At 32.6% G+C, this 22,252-nt stretch overlaps 2 protein-coding genes and 1 long non-coding RNA gene across 3 annotated transcripts; all 3 read left to right on the top strand.

Moving 5' to 3' along the window:
- The first annotated feature begins 342 nt into the window (after positions 1-342).
- LOC133790142 (uncharacterized) lies at positions 343-2,252 on the top strand. The gene is made up of 2 exons (XR_009873929.1): positions 343-1,875; positions 2,000-2,252. It is a non-coding gene; the product is annotated as an uncharacterized LOC133790142 (long non-coding RNA).
- A 1,410-nt stretch (positions 2,253-3,662) lies between these two features.
- Positions 3,663-6,768, top strand: LOC133789136 (ribosome-inactivating protein gelonin-like). Its single transcript, XM_062226875.1, has 2 exons — positions 3,663-4,679; positions 6,322-6,768. The coding sequence occupies exon 1, from the start codon at positions 3,863-3,865 to the stop codon at positions 4,652-4,654; it is 792 nt and encodes a 263-aa protein (XP_062082859.1). The 5' UTR covers positions 3,663-3,862; the 3' UTR covers positions 4,655-4,679; positions 6,322-6,768.
- A 12,821-nt stretch (positions 6,769-19,589) lies between these two features.
- LOC133792603 (2-oxoglutarate-dependent dioxygenase 19-like) lies at positions 19,590-21,892 on the top strand. The gene is made up of 5 exons (XM_062230512.1): positions 19,590-19,865; positions 20,205-20,369; positions 21,111-21,298; positions 21,602-21,658; positions 21,889-21,892. Exons 1-5 carry the CDS (start codon positions 19,590-19,592, stop codon positions 21,890-21,892), a joined length of 690 nt encoding a protein of 229 aa, XP_062086496.1.
- The last annotated feature ends 360 nt before the right edge of the window (positions 21,893-22,252 follow it).

Raw genomic sequence — 22,252 nt, forward strand, 5'->3', positions numbered from 1 at the left:
GTTATATGTTATGATATATGAAGCGTTTATGTTTTTAGGCTGGAAACCTTAGACCTGAGCCATAGCTCTACATTAAGGTATAACAACGCCACCAACCCAAAACTTCATGTATTATGACTAAAGATGTTTTGAGTTATATGAGATGTGATACAATGCCTTGATTGAATACCATCAAACATGAATCATGAACATGAACATTGGCATTTCAGCATCAGCATGTATGCATGGCATGTACAGTTATGTGATACATTATTATGTGATATAAGACCATGCATATAAATATGAGGAAAATTGTGAAATGCCTTTAAATGTCTTATGTGAAGTGAACATTTTAATGACACAAGGCTTAAGCAAAGTGATAATAAGATGTTTAAAAAGGGTGCTACTGTTTTGATGAAGCAATCAAGTAAGTTCAGTAAAGAAGACGGAAGTCTATAAGACTTATAGTGGCTGCCCACTAGTGTGGGCTAGGTCAGAGTTGACCATTCAGATATGTTTGCCATGTTTTCGTCTTTCTCCTCCATATGTGTAATAAGTATGGTAGCTATGGAAACGATGAAATGAGTGTTATGATGAGCCTAGCTGCGATGATGGCTAGCCGGAGGAGAACCCATGAGATTCTATATGATATATGTAACAAGCCCTGCAGGCATTGGCTGAATCAAACAGTGTGCACAAGTGAAATCAGGCCCATAAAAATGTGAAACTAAAAGAAAGAGCATAAAAGTAAAGTTTGAAAGTGCATGAGCAATAAATGAAATGCATAAGTATATAAGTCAGCATATTAGTATATGTGCACTACAAACTCACGACATTCATGTGTATGTGTATGCATGAGATTTGCTTACTGAGCGTTAGCTCATTATGTTATTTTCCAATATTTTTCCAGGTGTGGCTTTAGCTGTTGAGCAACTTGTGGAGCACGGACTCAGTAGCAATGCAATAATGGTTTAGAGTTTTCATATGGCTGCCTTAAATTTAAAGTATTCATACGTGTAATAATTTCTACTAATAAGTTTATATAAAAGGTTTAAATTTTTCTGTATTTCTTCATATCATTTTATTTAATTCTTTTGGTCAAGTGCCTAACATACTCGTAAACTCTAGAATTACGAGTATGTGGTGAACGTACCCTATCTTAGGGACGTTACAGTTATTATTAATTAAATTGATCGATTGTTTAATTTAGTGCTCTAACACCACTAACAGATTCAAGTTCACATATTAAATTGATCTATTGTTTTTGCAAAGTATCATTTTGGTACCATCTGTTTTCAATAATGCTCATATGGTACCCCGTATTTTGAAAACATAGATATTTAGTATCCTAATTGATAAAATTTTGTCAATATGACCAAACTGTCAGTAGTTATATAAAATTTATAGCTCGTATGATTGATAGTATTTTGATTAAATTGATAAAATTTTATTAATTAAATTTGAGTTTAGGGTACCAAATATGTACGTGTAGGTTTTATTACTTTAATGTCCCTACACCAACTCACACAGAACTTAAACACAAACAGGCTATATTTGTAATTTGTTGACACAAATACTTGGACCACATTCATACACGTATCAGTCAAACAGTACCAAAAAAAAAACAGAGTTAGATTTATACATTTGTCTTTCTTGGTTTATCAGAATTTATTCAACATCTCAGTAAACACAAAACACAAAGAGAAAATTAGGGCTTTTGACAGAAAAAAATCAGAGAGAGATAATGGGAGAGAAAACACCAGGTTTATCGAGGTTCACCCCCAAAACAGGCGCTACGTCCTCGTTGAACTCGCCTCAGAGAGAAGCTCTTCCTTGCACTATTTGAAGCAGATTTACAACATCAATGGAGGTTTCCAAGCCACAGAGAATCGACTGGTAAACCTCGAACTCTCACTCTCTATCTTCTGGGTTTTTCTTTCTTTTCCCTTTGATTACATGCACTAACAAAACTCTCTTGTTTTTCTTATTTCTCACATGAACTGAAACCTTGGATCAAAAGAGAGAACTTGACCACCACAGCTTGAAGACTTCTGATTTTCTCTTGGCTATCAAAAAATGTAATTCCTTTTTGGTAAAGCTCTCCTCTTATTTATAAGAGTCGTAATCTGAGTAGTAGTCAAGATTTAGGAAGCTGTTAGAAAGAAGTTGTAACTGTATCTTGTTATTTGTTGCTGAGAGTATAGTCTTGTAACTGATTAAATAATTTTCTTGTAAGCTTATAAGTGTATTCATATAACAGTACGATTTTAAAATACAGGGTATCAAATATGTATGATTTTAGAATGCAGGGTACCAAATATGTACGATTTCAAAATACAGGGTACCAAATGAGCATTATTTGTAAATACAAGGTACCAAGATGATACTTTGCAAAAACACAGGGTACAAAATAGTTACCTACCTATAAATAATAATAAGTTGTTTAACTTTAAAAAATATTAATGATCAATATATACTTATATAAATTTAACTATTTGGTGATTATATATTTGTGGGGATATTATTGTTTTATATATAATGATAAATTATTATACTTTTATCACTAATATTTTTATATATAATTATAGGAATTATTTCATTATTTTAACTTATAATCATAGTACGATTTATTATAAATTAAATTATCATTTATAAAGACTATTTTTCAACAAAGGTCAAAGTTTGACTTTTGACCACTCAAGTTATGGATATTACAAATCTGCCACGGCCTAGGACTTGGGTCGTGACACGTAGTATAAAACTCAACTATACATAGTAGAGTTCGACTAGCATGAGTAAATTTATTGAGGAAATGAGAGTGCTATCGATAAAATTTATTGTAGTATGTTTGCATACATATACTATCTTGTTGATAAGGGTAGGGGAATCTATCTTTATACTAGGAAGAATTAGAGATAGCTTAATTGAATTGATTCCCTTCGCCACTATATATATACCTTTAATATAAAGTAGTAGATTATTCGATTGAGAATTGATGTTACACATTCAAAACAAAAATTACAAATAAAGAGGCATCTCTAGTCACTCATAAAGATTCCCATTATTGATCTGACTTCACTTGCTTTTCCTTATGATCAGTATTCCGAAATGACTAATGGAATTTATTATATGGTAAAAAATCACATATGAAACATATGCCGATTAGCATGCAATATACTCCTTGCTTTTATTAAAGTGGTTTACTTAATCCACTAGGTGACTGATCATTTTTCGATCGCTTCCTAACAAAGCTAATTTCGAATACTAGTTTATATCCATCTTTTGATACCCAATTTCATCCACCTGGTCCCCACCACTCGTGCATGTACTCATCCAAACACATACCTAACTCTTGTTGAATGATACATGATTTTAAAATACAGAGTATCAAATATGTACGATTTTAAAATACAGGGTATCAAATATGTATGATTTTAGAATGCAGAGTACCAAATATGTACGATTTCAAAATACAGAGTACCAAATGAGCATTATTTGTAAATACATAGTACCAAGATAATACTTTGCAAAAACATAGAATATCAAATGATTACCTACCCTATAAATAATAGTAAATTGTTTAACTTTAAACAATATTAATGATCAATACTTATGTACACCTACTACCTACTATGTTCATGGCGTATTCTCTCATATATATGAATTAGTATTATATGCCTAGTACTCAAATTTACATTTGAGAAATATATGGGGGTTGGTTTGCAAAGAATACGAAAATTGAGAGATTTCTTAGCAAATTAATTTATATTAAATAGCAAACGCAGATCCCTAATTCCCTTCACCCCTTCTTTCTTCCCTTTTCTTACTTTCTCTAGATCGATCTCCTGGACCATCTCAGCCATCTCTCACTGTGAGATTGAAAATGGAATCAGTAAGCTACAACACTGTGAGCATGAACACTGAAATAGATCTGACTGTGTCATCATACCAGAGGTTCATCCAAGCTCTACGAACAGAATTGCGTAGTGGAACCGAGAGCCACGACATTCCAGTGTTGCGAACAAAATCCGCTGCGGTCGGAGACAAACAGCTTGTGTATGTGAATCTTCACAATCCAAGTGTCTCCATCACATTTGCAATAGATGCTCTCAACGCATATGTGGTGGCCTATCAAGTAGATGGCTCAGAAAAGCGTTGCTACTTCTTCAAAGAAACTCCTCCCAATTCCAAAGCTTTACTTTTCCCTCAATGTCCTAAGAAAAAAAGGGCTGATGTTGAGCTCTCAACTAATTATAATAGCTTGGGAACGGAACTAAGAGAGAAAACTAACTTGGGATTCAAGCCATTAAACGATTCCCTTGAAAAGTTCAAAAGTTTTGATAGCAACAAGCCTACCGAAGATCTTCGTAGGAGTCTTCTAATTGTTATCCAAATGGTTTCAGAGGCTGCAAGATTCAAATATATTCAGCAGAAACTGGAATTCCATGGCTTTCAATCAGAGTTTCCCCCAAAAGGTGATATTATCAGCTATGAGAAAAATTGGAGCGCACTTTCCATAGCAATCCAGAAATCTAATAAAGATGGAAAATTTCCAGAAACAATTACATTGCAAAATGAAGACTATAGTCAACGCAAGGTGTCCACGGTTGCAGAAGTGAAAGACGACATGAAACTCTTGCTGAATGTAGCCACAGCCACAGCCATGGCCGAATGATAATAAATATCTGTTGATGCCCCCAGTAAGTACGACTGTATGCTATTTTCAATAATTATGTTTCCCTTTTTATCATCTTCCTACTATATCATATTTGTAATAATAATGTTTTAATATGAGGAATAAAAGCATCAATTTGGGCTTCATTAATTAATAACTTAGTTGTCCAATTTCTTGCTTGTCTGTACATACACGTTTTATGTATCATGTTTTAAAGAATTATATTGTTTGTGTATGTGAACAGATAAGGTTGTATCTTAGGCATGCTTTGGACAATATAATTCATTTAAAATAGGAAATTTACTCATTTGGTAACCTATATTTTTGCAAAGTATGATTTTGGTACCCTCTGTTTTCAATAATGTTCATATGGTAACCTACATTTTAAAATTATACATATTTGATACCCTACACTCAGATTTGATAAATAAAATTTTGTCAATATGATCAAACTGTCATCAGTTATATGTAATTGAGTAATTAAATTTAAATTTGGAACTTACATAATTGACAATAGTTTGATTAAATTGGTAAAATTTTATTAATTAAATTTGAGTTTAGAGTATCAAATATGTACGATTTTAAAATACAGGGTACCATATAAGTATTATTGAAAACAGAGGGTATCAAAATAATACTTTGTAAAAATACAGGATACCAAATGGTTACCTACCCTTTAAAATAATGCCAACAGAACAAGCAAAATCAGATTTAGATGAGTATAGAGTAGGGTATAGCTAAAATATTTTGCAACTACTTCCCTTTCACGAAATCTCAATTTCCTTAGGATAATATATATATATATATGTTTCGATTTCATAAACTATTATATATTCATCCTTGGGATAACTTTTTTATTTTGATTCAACAATCATACTCTTGAGCTTTTATTAAATATCCAGTATAACTATTTTAATTTTAATCTGTTGTTTCAGTTTTAATTTTAGTGTTAATACTATAATTATAATCTATTTTAATTTAAATTAATAAATAATGTACTATAAAAAAATTGTACCAATGTTGGTACATGCTACATTGTTCTCGGTATATACCAAAATTTGGTAGATTTCTACCGACAACGTTGTATGTACTGTAAGGTTGATTGTAGCTGATTTTTATTCCATCTTTAAAGTATGCCCACGATCCTTGGTTCAATGTCAGACTCAGAGTTCAGTATTTGTTTTTAAAAGGGTCATAGTTTAGTATTTTTTTTTTTTTGAGAACAGTCAATTTAGTACAAATTTGACCCAATATCATAATAATTGGAAAGTAGACCAAGACGTACAAATTTGACAATTGGAAGAAATGAACGCATCATTTCTTAACATTAACATAATTGGTATGTGAACGTATCATGGATCCATTTAGAAGCCAAATGGATCCCTTTGTCCAAAAACCAAAAACTATAGAGTTAAAATGAACAGAAAAAAATATAATAAACTAAGTTTAAAAAAGACAAAATTAGATTATATAATGTCTAGTGGCTTGTAATTTCACAACTTTTGATAGACCAAGCACATGCCCTAGTATAATGCAGTCTAATATTCTAATAAACAAAGCATAACACATTAAAACATAACAAAATAATATCAAGTGGCATAGATATTAAAACAAAGCATCATCCTCTTCGATCTCTCCTTAGAACTCTCAACTCTCTCGCTCTGTAGATATGGCTGCAACTGCCGTGGAAGCATCGAAATACGCGTCCGCCGTGAAACCGAGCGATGAAGAAGTAGTAGAAGTTGATTCTGACAATTCTGAATATTCAATCCCAACCGTTGATATCTCCCTTCTCACCTCTCCCGATCTTCATCAACGCTCCAAAATGCTCTCTCACCTCCGCAACGTCTGTCAGCACTGGGGTTTCTTCGTGGTAATTATATACTCCTAACAAGTTTTTATTGCTTTCAAAACCTAACAAGTTTGACTCATATATGGTGTGCCGGTGTTAATCATCATATAAATATAAAGTTTGATATGTTATCTAGATAAATGTTCAATTTGATTGAGTTATTTATTTGTAGAAACTTAATTTAAAATAAAATTAAGAACTTCTATTCTACGTTTAGTTGATAAATAAAATATAAAAATCACATATATAATATATTATTAAATTTTTTTTGAAAGGGTAATCTTCTACAATTTTTTGATAAATTTTGAGTAATTTATGATACCAAAAACATAAAAAAAAAATTGTTTTGAAACTTATTTTATATCTCTTTTACACATATCTGGCATATACATGTGACTTGATGCATAATTGTCATCATATATATATATATATATATATATATAGGAGAATTTTATAGTGGTAGCACAACTTTTACCCCTATTAGTAAGGTAAAATGAGTAATTGTATAAGATCTAGTGTGTGTATATATGTATGTATGTATACATGCACATGCAATTAATATTATTATTATCCACTTATATATTCATTGAGTACTGATATGTGCTGAATTTTTTAATTAATGTGAGCTTTTTTTTTAACTAATCACATTAATTAAAAATAGATCTTACTAAGTTGAAAATCATTAACTGCCACATATATGTACGAAATATTTTTGTGTAAAAGGTATCATTACTCTATTTTTCTTCAAGTTATTATTAATATTAGAACTAGTAATGATATGGGCACACATTTACATTGAAAACATTACACACTCATATTTTAAAATGTGATGGTTGGACAAAATTTGCTACATAAATATGTATAATATATTTATATACAAAATGTGTGCCCACATCATTTCTCTTATTACTATTATAATATGTATACATAAATATATTAGTGGACTCTTTATTGATGACTAGGTGATCAAACCATGGTGTTTCGGAAAGTTTGATGAATAAAATGGTCACTACAAAAGTATGGTTTTGCGCCGGTAAAACCCATGATTTTTTGCCGGCGCAACGCAAAGAATCGCGTCGTATCTCCATCGCTAATTTCACTTTTTCCAACGCAAATATAATGCGCCGACAATGGCCTTTTTTGGCAACGAAAAAATACGCCGGTAAAAATATGGATGCGCTGGTAAAAAAATCTGTCACGATATTGTAGAAAACACTTTTAGCGGCGCAATAATGCGCCGACAATAGTTTACTTTTTTAGTGGCGCATTTTTGCGCCGGTAAAGGTGTATATGTGAAGTTAAGATTGAAACTTTTTGCCGACGTAATTTTGCGCTGATAAAAATATTTTTAAAATAATAATTTTGATTAAATTACTAATATTATTTTCAATATATTAATATTAATTAATAATTTTCAATTTTAATATACTAATAATTATTTAATTTTTTAGTAATATTATTTAATTAGAAATAAAATTAAAATTAAAATTTTATAAATAAATAAATAAAAAATTACAACTATTAATATTTATTGTCTCCACCAAACATAAAAATATAAAAGTAATTTAGTAAAATAAATGTCTCATAAATTAAATTTTAAATAAATAGAAAAAAAGTTCTACAAATGAGTACTGCCCGCCTCATCATTCCCGCCCCCGTCAGCATCATCGTCCTCGTCCGAATCCTGGTCTGGTAAGTCAACAGTAAAACCAGGAGCCAATTCACCAACCTGCTTCAACAAAGCACTGAGCAGGAGATCTTGATGCCGTTAACGACTCTCAAGTTTAGTCGTATGCTTCTTTAGGTTATGATTTTCTAGCATAATGTCCTGATTTTGTTGCAAAATGGTGTCCACTTCAGGTGGCAATTGCCCGGACATTTGAGAAGTTGACGAAGATGCTGCCCTCTTTGCGCCAATTGCCTTCAACCTAGGAAACCCCCCAAACCCTTTCTTATAACGCGAGCGGGGTCCAAAGACATCCGTGACAATATCCATATCAGGCGGGAAATGACCGTCGACATTATCGTCGACACAAGAAGCAGCAGATGATGCAGGGGCCGTACTCTGCGATGCTCGACGTTCGGTCATCTCATTCTGCACAATAAAAAACATATATTTCGAATTCCAATATAACATTATTTGAAAACCTAACTTATAAATTTTTAATATAACAACATATAAAATATAACTTTATTATCTATCTGCCAACATCCTATCATTAATGACTGCAGACCAGTGATTGAAAAAGAATGTAATTAATTTTGTTCCCGTATCAGGGAGCAAGTGGGCTAAAGTAAATTTGGTCATGAAAATCCATTTCTGATTGAAAATCATGAAGAGATTATTGATATATACGGTAGGTGCAGTTAATTCCATTAATGGGGAATTTACGTCTCCAAACATATACATCAACTACATTTGCATGTTTTTCAGTTAGAAATGGATTTTCATGACCAAATTTACTTTAGCCCGCAAGCTCCCTGATACGGGGACAACATTAGTTACATTCTTTTTTTATTAGTCCACAATCATTAATCATAAAAATATTGGCACATAGATTATAAAGATTTCATTGTTAAAAATTTAATTAATAATTAATAAATAATTACTAATTGACAACAACCAATTAATAATTAATATTTATTAATTATTTACTAAACTTTTTTAAAGTTAAATGATCATAAATTAGTTAAGGTTATGCAACTTACATGTTTTGTCGCCGCTGCATCACTAATCCACTTATCCTTCTTCTTGTGGAGGTGCTCGAATGTGTCGATCATGCTCGGGAGCTGGCTAGTAGATGGATCCATCTAAAAAAGCAAATTATTTAAACATTGTGACATTTATAATATTTTCGTAAATGTAAGGATATAAGTTATTATAATTTACGTGATCATAAACATGGGCAACGATGGATTTGGAACCGTGTCCTCCTGGTATGGTCATTTTAGCTCGAGCTTCTTTATTTTTCTTCGATATACGCTTCAAAAAGAAAACAGTACTCATTAATCTAAATTGTAATTTTATAATTAAAAATTAATGTAAAATCTACGGCATACCTGGTGAGAATCAGAAGCCCAAAAAGCACACAGAATTGCCCAATCAGAAGAAGTAATCGACACAAAAGGTTTTGACTTCGCTCTCTCATTGTCCACCTCTCCTCCAACATCTACCCAGTGTTTCTTCATCGTGTGGCGCCAATCAGTCAAATGTTTTTGCATTTGTCTTACCATGGCATCGTTGATTACTGGATTGTCTTCTGGATAAATGAATTTTCCTAAAATCACAATTAAAATTGGAATTTGTTAAAATATTATGAAGATAGACAAAATATTTAATAATGAGTTATTAAAGGTTTCAAGAATGCTTACAGATAGTCTCTTTCGAATAACTTCAATATCAGCTGGTTTTACTTGTTCCCAAGCTAGTGTAGTTGGGGGTACGGTGCTACGCAAATAATGAGCCATGGAATTGTTGAACCACTTGCCGTACTTTTGAATAGCTTTTCCAGTTTCTTTATAAAACTCTACTTTCAAATGACTAACTTTTTTTATGGCCAGCTCCTTCTCGATATTGGCACCGTAATAAGCTCCCCTGCCTCTTTTGGAGCCACCACCTGTGTCATTACTTGTTTCGGCCATTCTACATTAAAATATTCATTAATTAACTAATTCAAATTATGTATGTCTGTTGTTTTTTGTTATAAAATTAACATTTATTCATTATGGTATTTCCAAACCTACCCTATTCCGACCTAGTGGATCCCTTGGAGATAGTAAGGAGTCATGTACTTCTCCTCAGTTTTTTAAAATGTTTCTCAAACATTTTAAAAAAATGAGGAGCAGTACATGAATACATTATCTATCCCCAAGGCATCCACTAGGTGCATCACTATTGTTTTTTGTTATTGAATTAACATTTTATTACTTATTGTCTTTCCCAACCTACCCTATTCCGACGTAGTGGATCCCTTGGAGATAGTAAGCAGACATGTGCTAATACTCATTTTTTCAAGATAGTTCATCAAATATCTTGAAAAAATGAGTACCAGGACATGAATACATTGACTATCCCCAAGGCATCCACTAGGTGCATCACTATTGTTTTTTGTTATTGAATTAACATTTTATTACTCATTGTCTTTCCCAACCTACCTTATTCCGACCTAATAGATCCCTTGGAGATAGTAAGCAGACATGTGCGACTACCCATTTTTTCAACATATTTCATCAAATATATTGAAAAAATGAGTACTAGTACATGAATACATTGACTATCCCCAAGGCATCCACTAGGTCCATCACTATTGTTTTTTGTTATTGAATTAACATTTTATTACTCATTGTCTTTCCCAACCTACCCTATTCCGACCTAATAGATCCCTTGGAGATAGTAAGCAGACATGTGTGACTACCCATTTTTTCAACATATTTCATCAAATATATTGAAAAAATGAGTACCAGTACATGAATACATTGACTATCCCCAAAGCATCCAATAGGTGCGTGTGTACCTATATCTGATACTATCATTAATTAATGATAATAAATAAAGTTTTCATTGAATTAAATAAAAAGTTACATACACTTGTTTAAATTACATATCACTGTCCTCATCATCACTAACTACAACATCATTACGAACATCACTATCACTATCACTATCAACTAGAACATTATCGTCATCCTCATCGTCTTCATACTCGGCCAACGTGTCTTCTTCAAATTCAACTTCATCATCGACAACAAATTCATCTGAACCTTCGCCAACCATATCATCAACGCTGTGCACTTCAGTGGCATTGACATCAACCCGATCATACTGAAGATTATCAAAAATTGGAAGTTCTACCCACAACTGAAATGAAGAAGAATTAACTTCTTGCAATATTGGTATATCATTTGTGGTCTCAGTATCATCAACATCGGAATTTGAGAAATCCCATACATTCCTTGGAATGTATTCATTAACGAGCCTCCAATCATCCCCATTTTTCACATCTCGAAGATAATACACCAACTTCACTTGAGATGCGAGAACGAAATGATCATCTTTATAACATTCTTCTTTCACATATACGCTCGTAAAATTGGATTCCACTTTAATTCTACTTGTATTGAACCATCTACACTTGAATAGGACAACACTGTAACCCATCAAGTAGGACAATTCAATTACTTCTTCCAAAACTCCATAGTAGTTCACTCCTTCCTCACTTGGCACCATTACACCGCAATTTTGTGTTTTAAGCTTCATATCACGACCACGAGTCACAAATTTCACACCATTCACTATCATCCCTGGATATGAATACACGGTGCCGCTTGATTTGTTTGTGAGAGCATACAATTAATTATTTACTTCAATAGGTGTTGACTCATGCAAACCTGTAGAGTCCAAGAACTTTACTTAGCTAATTGTTTAGTAGTATTATAGTATGTTTAGTGTTATCATTGTTACTTTGGATTTTTGGTTCAGACCGGGAGTTATTTGGACACTCATAGTAGTACTTATAGATTTTCTAAGTTTAACCTATAGTTTAAGAATATTAAGTATAACCTAAGGTTTGATTAATGTGTCTGATATTAAGGATTATATTATTATATTATAAGGTTTAGACATCAACCAATAGGATTTTAAGCACATGTTTTGAATGGTAATTAAGGATTAAGTATTTTTGAGGATTAAATTAAATAAGGGTAAAAGTTTGAATGTATAGGGTCAGTCAGCAGCTTTGAGCACGTTGAGGGCTTAGTCAAGGCTGTTTACTCCATTCAAACTCAGCTAAAAATGTGTAAATTCGTGTTTAAATATTCAGCGTATGCCGATATATCGCAGCTATAGGGGGCGATATGTCGCAGCACGTAGATACGGAAAACACGAATCGATGCACGGTCGCCTCGGGAACAAAGGTCCAGGCGATATATCGCCTATAGGGGGCGATATATCGCCTCCACCAGCATGAAATCAAATACTTTTGAATTCCTTTCCCTTCAGCCATTCAAACTCCTTCAACAGTCCAGCATCTTCTGAACGAGTCTTCAGCCTCTGCTGAACGATTATTCAAATGATTTTCACCTAAAAAGCCATTATTTTTATTCAAGTAAAATCAAGATATTTTCATTCCCAAACTCTATAAATAGGACCTAGTACCTAGCCATTATTCACCATTTGCTCTAAGTTCAGAGGCTGCTAGTGTTAAGTGAGTGTGAGAGTGTAAACACTTGGTTTGGGGAAAAACTATAAGCTTAAACATCATAAGCTTATCAAACACTTTGGGAAGTGAGTGCTATAGTATTTCGGTGGATGTTAGATTGATCTTGCAAATCTTTGAGGTAAAACCGAAACTCTACTTCATTCATTTCATGTTATTTCCTTTCTCAAAACCTTCTACTCAGTCCCCTAACCTCATTCTTATTTTGGTTAGGGAATCCAAGCTTTTAAGCATATAAGTCGGTAAGTATGTTTTCTATGGTTTAGTCTTTCCATCTCTTTCATTTCATCTCCTTTCTTTAGACTTACTCTTTCTTATGGTTTTAGGAGTGTTCCAACAATCCCAACTCAGTCCATAATCTCGGTAACTTTGGTAAGGAAATAGGCTAGAATCAACATGTTATGTGATTATGTTATCTATATGTTTTATGTTATTAAAAGTGTTATGATATATGTGTATGTTTGTAGGCTTGGGCATATGACCCATATGACTAACAAGACCCCAAATGGGTTATGGGCATATGACCTACTTAGCTAGTAGGACCCCACTAATCCCATGGGCATATGCTTGTTTAGTCTATGGGACCCCAAGTAATAATGGCCATTATAATAAGTGTATGTTATATGTATTATGTTAAGTCTTTATGTTTTCTTATGAAATTATGTATATGACTATGTGTTAGATTTTCCTTGCTGGGCATTAGGCTCACTCCTTTCTGTTTTTGTGCAGAAAAATAAGCTTTAGAGGCGGTAAGATTCGTGACGCTTGGAGGATGTGTATCGATGGTGAATGGAGTCAAGGGGCCGAGCGTTATTCGATTCGAGGATGTAGTTTCGGTTTTATGTCTTTTTACATGTATTTTCCGCACTAATTATGTAATGTCTTATTATTTTGAAATTATGTTTTTGTTTTAAAGACAATGGGATCCCATATCCGTTTTGGTATTTACTTTGTAAGTAACTCTTATTTTTATAAGTTACTTAATAAAATTATGGTATTTTCGCAAATGTAAGTTCTTTTAAGGATTTTATGTATAGTTTCGTTAATGGTCCAAATAGTCTAGAGTAGTGGGTCGTTACAAAACCGTTCACCTATCAACATTAACATTGAAAGTTAGTTTTGGATTGATTAAGTGGGGTTTCAGAAAATAATTGACTAATATACATACTCTTTCTTTGAACCACTGAGGAAAATCAGTTTCTTGTTGAACTTCAAGATTCGAGCCCCCCCGTCTTCTTAATTCATCCATATGCTCACTACAAATGAAAAAAAAAACTATGATTTTGGCATTTACTCGGTATATAAACCAAACATCATTATTGAAAAAATACTAGAAAACACACCTAAGGTACTCCTTAATTTCGGCACAATTGTTCAAGATATACCACTCAGCCTTTTGCTTTAACTGCGGATTGAGGAGCATACTTGATTTCTTACCAAATGGATGACCAACAGCCTTATAAATAGAATATTCTCGATTTGGCTGGGATTCAACGCGATCGTCATTCCTCTCAGGTCGATTGAATCGAGTCTCAACCCCTCGCAGGTACATTGAGCAAAAGGTTAAAGCCTCGTTCACCACGTAAGCTTCTGCGATTGAACCTTCCGGACGTGCACGATTTCTTACATACTGTTTATACACTCCCATCGAACGTTCAATGGGATACATCCACCTAAAGTGCACGGGACCGCCAAGAATTGCCTCTTTCGGAAGATGCAAAACCAAATGCACCATAATGTCGAAAAATGCTGGAGGAAATATCATTTCCAACTTGCATAAAATGGTGATAATGTCTGTCTCTATCTTCTCAAGGTCTTTCACATTCAAAGTCCGTGCACAAAGTTTTTTGAAAAAACCGCACAACTCAATAATTGGCTTCCGAACTTCCAGAACAAAAAATGACCTAATTGCGGCAGGCAACAACTGCTGAAACAACACGTGGCAATCGTGTGATTTCAACCCAGTTATCTTGCCATCATTGACATTGACATTCTTCGAAAGGTTTGCAGCAAAACCGTCCGGGAATTCAACTGACTTCACAAATTCACAGAAAACTCGACGCTCCGGGACACTGAGGGTATAACTGGCGTGCAGTTTCTTCCACTTGTTTCCCTCTTTGTGGAGGTGGAGTTTTTCCCTAATTTTCATGTCTGCTAGATCAAGTCTTGCCTTGTCAGTGTCTTTGGATTTTCCCTCTAAGTTCAACAAAGTTCCCAAGACACTGTCGCAAACATTCTTCTCAATGTGCATTACGTCCAAATTATGCCTCAACAATAACTCCTTCCAATAATCAAGCTCGAAAAATATGCTCTTTTTCGACCAATTAAGTTCAATCGGAGCCCTTTTGCGTTTCACACCACCAAATTCTTTGTGTTTCCCAGGATGTCTAATCAGAAAATTCTCTAATTGCTTCAACACATCATCACCGGAGTAATGTTTCGGTGGTGGCCTGAGTTCCTTGTTTCCGTCGAATAGTGCTCGTTTGCTCCTCCATTCATGATCCATATCAAGAAATCTATTATGGCCAATGTATGCAATTTTACTTCTAATCCCTACAGAGGGAGTTTCTTCATTGAATGTGGGACACGCCTTGTACCCTTTTGTGCTCCACCCAGACATCATAGCATAAGCTGGGTAGTCGTTAATGGTCCACAAGATTGCTGCACGCATATTGAACAAGGTACTATTGTATGCATCTCTTGTCTCGACACCATTCATCCATAACTCCTTCAACTCGTCAACCAAAGGTCTCATATAGACATCGATATCTTTTCCAGGTGAAGAAGGACCTGGAATAAGAATAGACAACATTAATGACTGTGGTTTCATGCACTTCCACGGCAGCAAGTTGTATGGGACAAGTATCACAGGCCACATGTTGTAAGAGTTGCTCATGTTCCCAAAAGGATTGAAACCATCTGTAGCCAACCCAAGCCTAACATTTCGAGGTTCGGCTGCGAAAGATGGGTACAACTCATCAAGGTGCTTCCACGCCTTACTGTCAGCGGGGTGCCTCATCACACCATCTTCCCTTGGCCTTTTAGAATAGTGCCATCTCATATCCTCTGCAGTATATCTGGAACTGTACAGCCTTTTCAATCTCGGCGTCAACGGAAAGTACCGCATGACCTTATGGGCCACTTTCTTCCCGTTCCCACGATTATCTTGCCAGCGACACTCACCACAAACCGGACAGAATTCCAAATTCGCATTCTCCTTCCAAAACAGTGCACAGTCATGCTTGCAAGCATCGATGGACTCATATCCCAATCCAATACTCCGCAACTTTGCCTTCGCCTCATAGTTAGACTTAGGTAAAATTGTTTCGTCAAGCATAGCGTCGACTAACAATTCCAACAAACCATCAAAGTAATGATTGCTGCACTTGTTAATTACTTTGAGATGCATCAGCTTCACCAAGAAGTTCAACGCGGAATACTTTTGGCAACCCGGGTACAGTTCACTTGACATCTCCTTAAATAAATTGTCATACTTGTCGCGATGTTGAGGATCATCTTGGGGAGGATCATTATAGTTTCCAGCGGGAACGTCATCTTCAGCGTAAACATCCTCCAGGATATCCGCTATCTCATCTCTATCATGATCTCGTACCACAGCTGGTGGCGACGGCAGCGCCTTTCCATGGTAATGCCACACTTTGTAGGACTGTACGATGCCATTGTTGAATAAATGCATCGAAATTGCATTTATAGGCTGGAACTTAACATTCCCACATTTCTTGCACGGACAGCGAACCAAACCCCGATCGTTCAACTGATTTTTGGCGATATCGAAGAACTCCTTAACACCATTTCTATACTCCAGAGACCAACGATTCCTCGCACTCATCCAGCTCCTGTCGCTCGCCATCTTTAAGCGAAATAATTAAGAAAATATTAATAATTGTCTTAAAATTAGGGAAATGATAGTCAAAGTATTTCATGACTGTTTGTCTCCCTAATTATCACTAACAGATAATAATATCCTATCTCTGGCAAAAATAATTATTTATAGAGATATTTCCGGCTAAATTACTTAAACTTACAACTTACTAACACTTAAATGACACGTGGCACCACATGATTGGTACACATTATTATTATTATTTTAAATAATTTTTCATAAAAAAAATCATTTTATATTTTTTATGTTTTTAAAAAAATCCAATTTATTGTTTTCTAATTTAAAGGTAACGAAAAATAATTTTTTTTTTCATTTTTTACAAAAAAAAATCAAATTTGCTGCTTTTAATCAATTATTTAGGATTAAGTAAAAAAAATATTTAATCTTAAATTATTGCTTAGATTTTAAACAAAATTACTTAATCTTTAATTGCAAACAAGTAGACAAAATGATAAATAGGAAGATTTTAATAATAATAATAATAATAATAATAATAATAATAAATTAAAAAATTTGAGGATATTAACAATATAAAATTAAATTTAAAAAAAATGTATTTTTCATACTTAATCTTAAGTTGAAAATTTTTTTGAATATTTTTTTAAAAATGTAAATTTTATTTTTTTGTTAAATTGAAAAATATTTTAAGAATAATAACAAATTTTATCAATCATGTACTGCCACGTGTCCGTTGACTAGTCTACTTTAACATTTACTTATTTATTACTTTTAATTTAAAATTAATTTAATTATACATTAATCTCCATTTTGTAATTTTTTATTAAATTCTTCAATTTGTATTGGATTATTTTCTTAATCAATAATAATTTTATTATATTTATATTTTATTAAATCATTTATATTTTTAACTTTTTCAATTACAAAACATCTAATATTAATGTTAAAATTAATTATTAATTATTATGATTGGTAATTTTATTTTATTTAAATTATAGTTAAAAATTATTTTTTTGATGAATTTTTAATCATACTTAAATTTTTATTTAATTAGTTATTAAACTTTTATTAATTTTACTAACTCCAACAAAATTTGGGCAGCATAACGACTATATTTCAAACTATCCCAAAAATTGAAAAACCTACAAATTAAACACATATATAACCAGAATATTCCTAGAGCAATATACATAACATTCTCATAACATGCACAACATAAACCAAGATTAATAACATATATCAAATCTTTTTATATCATTTTATATCAGTAACATCAAAACAATTTATTTAGTAAATATTTATAAACAAATAATATTTAATATAAAAAATATAATATATATATTTTTAATATACATAATCTAATCTATTTTTTAATATACTAAAAAAATATAATTAAATTATACATTCTCAAATCAAATTTTTTTAAAAAAATTTATTTTAAAAAAATATACATTCTCAAATCAAATTTTTTTTAATAAATACTAAAATTATATTTTCTTTTTCATTATTAATATCATTTTTCTAAAACTACACATTTATTTATTTTTTAAACAGAAAAATATAATTATAATAACAAATATCACACACATACATTTATATTAATCAATTTTCTAAAAAAATTTAACATTAAATAAACATATATACACACCCATTTACAGAAATACATAAACATATATCCATATACAAACATATATACAGATATATAAAAAAAAAAGACAAATTTAAGTATATATATATTCGGATATAACTAATATATATAAATATATACATATATATAAACTAATATATATAAATTAATATATATATATATATAAACTGAAATATATATATAAACATATATATATATATATAAACTAACATTTGCACTTGTTTCACCGAGAGAGTTACAACACACCTGTTCATAGGGAGAGAATAACAAAAAAAAAAAATACAATTACAAAACATAATATTGAGAAAAAAATCCAAAAATGTTAAAAAATTTCTCATTTTACTAACCTTGAGAGAAGCTTCACTATATAACTTGAGCCACGGCGTGGGATTATGGGTTACCGGTGGTCGGAGAATATCACAGAGGAGAGAGAGAGCAAAACTTTATCAAACACAGAACTGAAACGGGGAAGAAGGAGGCTGCGACTCTGATATATCGTTACGACTTTTGCTGGCGCGTTTCGTTGCGATGGCAAAAGTGTTCACTAAACCCTACTGCAAAACGACATCGTTTTAGTTATTACGACTTTTGCCAGCACATTTTTTGACTTTTGCCGGCGCAACGAAACTCGCCGGCAAAAGTATACCCACCTACCTTCTTTGAAACGTGTGTAAATTTAAAAAACACGTTGACTTTTTCCGGCGCATTAGGTGAAAGGCGCTGGCAAAAGTTTGTGGGTTTTTTCAAAATCTGATGGTACTTTTGCCGGCGCAATTCGTAGTTGCGCCGACAAAAGTGATGCAATTTTTAAAACCCAATACCTTTGCCGGCGCAACCCCGAATTGTGCCGGCAAAAGTCACCTTTGCCGGCACAAATTTGCGCCGGAAAAGGTGTTCATTTTTGTCGGCTCAATTCACCAATTGCGCCGGTGAAAGTAGTTTTTGCCGGCGCAATTCCGAATTGCGCCGGCAGAGAGCTTATTTCTTGTAGTGGGTGGAATCATTTGAGGATTTTTTCGATATGTCAGAAGAGGATAAGAATGAGTTCCAAGACGCTAGGGATGTGATGCAGCCAATATGTTACGGAACCAATATTAATTGCAATATAGAGGGCAACAAACTCCTCTTTTGGAGGAATTTTCTTAGGTTCATTGCGCACCCTCAATTTCATTCACCTTACAAACCATCTGGATTTAGGTACTATTCACTCGAGAATCGATCTTGTTTATAATCAAAATTGTTTTGCTTTTTTTCTCAAACTGTTCATTATTAATATTCTATCTTAAAACTAATTGGTGATTTTCAAAGAAGTAGCAGAAGAGTATAGCCAAAAAACAAGACAACTAGCAACAGTGATAATGAGAGCAATATCTGAGACATTAGGGTTGGAGCCTAATTGCTTAAAAAAGGCCACCAATTTGGATGAAGGATTTCAATTCTTGACATCAAACCAGTATCCACCTTGTCCAGACCCTGAGAAAGTAATTGAACTCCCACCTCACACAGATCTAGCCCTTATGAATATCCTTATGCAAAACCACGTTGGTGGTCTTCAAATCCTACATAAAGGAAAATGGGTCAATTGGAAAGCCATGCCCAATACCATGATTGTTGGCATTGGTGATCAAATCCAGGTACCTACTTATTACCTACATCCTTATAATTTTGTTTATAATGTCCACATTAGCGATAATTAGTAAAATAGTATTTTTTAAGTTATTTTACACTTCCCCTACTTTTAATAATTATTTGAAAAAATGATCTCTAACTGAATTTCGACTAGTTGTTTGAAATTTAGACCATCTGTCTGAAAGTTGAAGGTCATTCCGCTAAATAATTTCTAAAGTAGGCCAAAGTGTAAATTGACCTATAATTTTAGACTATTTTGTCAAGGGGCTCATTTCATTTTGTATATATATATTATTTAAAAGTATATGTATTTATAATATATATATATGTTGTTGATGTGGCAGATCCTAAGCAATGGGTTGTACAAGAGTGTGAATCATAGAGCAGTGGTGAATAACAAAAGCACTAGAATATCAATAGTGGCTGTGCATGGACCAGGGATGAACACAAAGATTGACCCAATACCAGAGCTCTTAGAAGCACATGGTCAAACCCCTACTTATTCAGGGGTTTCATACAAAGAATACATGCAACTTGCACAACGCTCCCAAGCCCTACTCAAACCTTGTATCGACTTATTAAAAACTAAATAATAATTATAATTAATTTTTTTAAGCTCCATCAGCTCACTTGATAAGTCACTATACTTTCTTTTATTAAAATGGGTTATGTTTTTCTACTTTTGTATTGTTATTATGAAATAAAATATCTTTGTGAAAGTAATCATGTAGTTTTTTCGTATGTAATAATATTTTATTCGATGTAATAAGAGTGGACATGATGATGAGTTGTGTAATCATAACCCAGATATAGTGAGTTGTTTGGTAGTATATAAGCTTGTATAGCTCTTAACAGCAATCATCACTACTACAACAATTTTATTATTTAATTACATTAGATAATAACACGTTTTAAAAAACGATACCAAATTATATTAAAAAAATAAACATTTTATTAGTTATTTAGTGATAAGGTTTGATAATAAAAAAAAAGGCAAAAGATACACAATAGGACTCTTTCACTCTCTCTCTCTCTCTCTCTCTCTCCCATTTCTCATCCCCAATTGTGTCTTCCATTTCTCCAATCACTCTCATGGATTTCTAGCAATCATTTCTCCAATGCAGATAGTCCTACTTTAGTAAGATTCCAATATTATCATTTGTTTATAAATTTTCAAGATAATTAATTACTTCGAAATTTTCATAATATTTCGGTCATTTAGAATTTTTGTGGCTGGAAGGTGATTTTAGAATGGGAGTGTTGGAACTCAAGGCCAAAGATGCAAGCTTTTGGATTGGAATGGTTATGGGAATATTGTTGCTTATGGATATTTCATTTCAAATAATCCAAAATATTTAGTTCTTGATGCCCTTATTAGACCATTTTCTATGAAGGTTGGTGTTGATTTTGCAAGAGAGCCTGATGCATTTCTGTGGAGGTCTACCTTAGGGATAACTTGTATTGAAGAAAGTGTTGAAAGTGTTATGTTTGGCCAGCCGACAAAGTCATAATGAGGTAAAAATTGATCTTACATATTATAATGAGTTGTGTCATTTTTTTTGGAACTGTTATCGAAATATCTGAGATTTAATTGCAGGTTTCAAAATTTAGGATTTATCGAAAAATAGCTTTTACGCTGTAGATTATTATTTTTTAAATAGCAACTTGTTGTTATGCTTATTGGTTAAGAAGATAATATATGAGTTTGGTTTTCTTATTGCATTTTTTTATGGATAACTAGTACCAAAGAAAGTGTTGGAATTGTTATTGCTTGGCTCGCCGACAAAGTTACAATGAGGTAAAGATTGGTCTACCTGTAATAATGAGTTGTATCATATTATTTTTGGAATTGTTCAGTGAACATTTGAGATTTAATTGCAGGTTTCAAAATTTAGGATTTAATGAAAAATAAACGTTATGCTGCTTATTTGTTTTTAGAAAAATAGCAACCAACTGATATGTGTATTGCTTATGATAATAACATGAGTTTTGTTTTCTTATTGCATTTTTTTTCTTTCTTTTATCTAGGTGATGAAGATAGCCACACAAGACTTAGATGCTTGCAATTAATAAAGAGATAGTATTTGACAAATGTTACAATTTGCCTTTTATTAGACTCATTAGACATCTTTCTTAGAAGGAACTTTTATTATGGTATATTTTGCACTTGAAAATTTTCATTTGGGACAAATGTATTGGATATTTTGGTTGATACAAAAAAACACATTGGACTTTATCAAATTCTAATTACATTATTGGGACAAAAAATAGATTACTTTATCAAATAAAATGTAATTGAAGATAATTAGATTACATCATGAAAATGCAATTAAAGATAATAAGATTACATCTTGGAAATGTAATTAAAGATAATTAGATTACATCTTGAAAA

The sequence above is a fragment of the Humulus lupulus genome, chromosome 7 (genome assembly GCF_963169125.1).
Source record: "Humulus lupulus chromosome 7, drHumLupu1.1, whole genome shotgun sequence".
Lineage (NCBI taxonomy): Eukaryota > Viridiplantae > Streptophyta > Magnoliopsida > Rosales > Cannabaceae > Humulus > Humulus lupulus.

Excerpts from the sequence above, each read along its gene's own strand:
- LOC133789136 (XM_062226875.1), top strand. The coding sequence starts at position 3,863 with ATGGAATCAGTAAGCTACAACACTGTGAGCATGAACACTGAAATAGAT.
- LOC133792603 (XM_062230512.1), top strand. The coding sequence starts at position 19,590 with ATGAGAGCAATATCTGAGACATTAGGGTTGGAGCCTAATTGCTTAAAA. Across the intron at positions 19,866-20,204 it reads GCATTGGTGATCAAATCCAG|ATCCTAAGCAATGGGTTGTA; the intron begins GTACCTACTTAT and ends TTGATGTGGCAG. Across the intron at positions 20,370-21,110 it reads AAACCCCTACTTATTCAGGG|AATGGGAGTGTTGGAACTCA; the intron begins GTTTCATACAAA and ends AGGTGATTTTAG.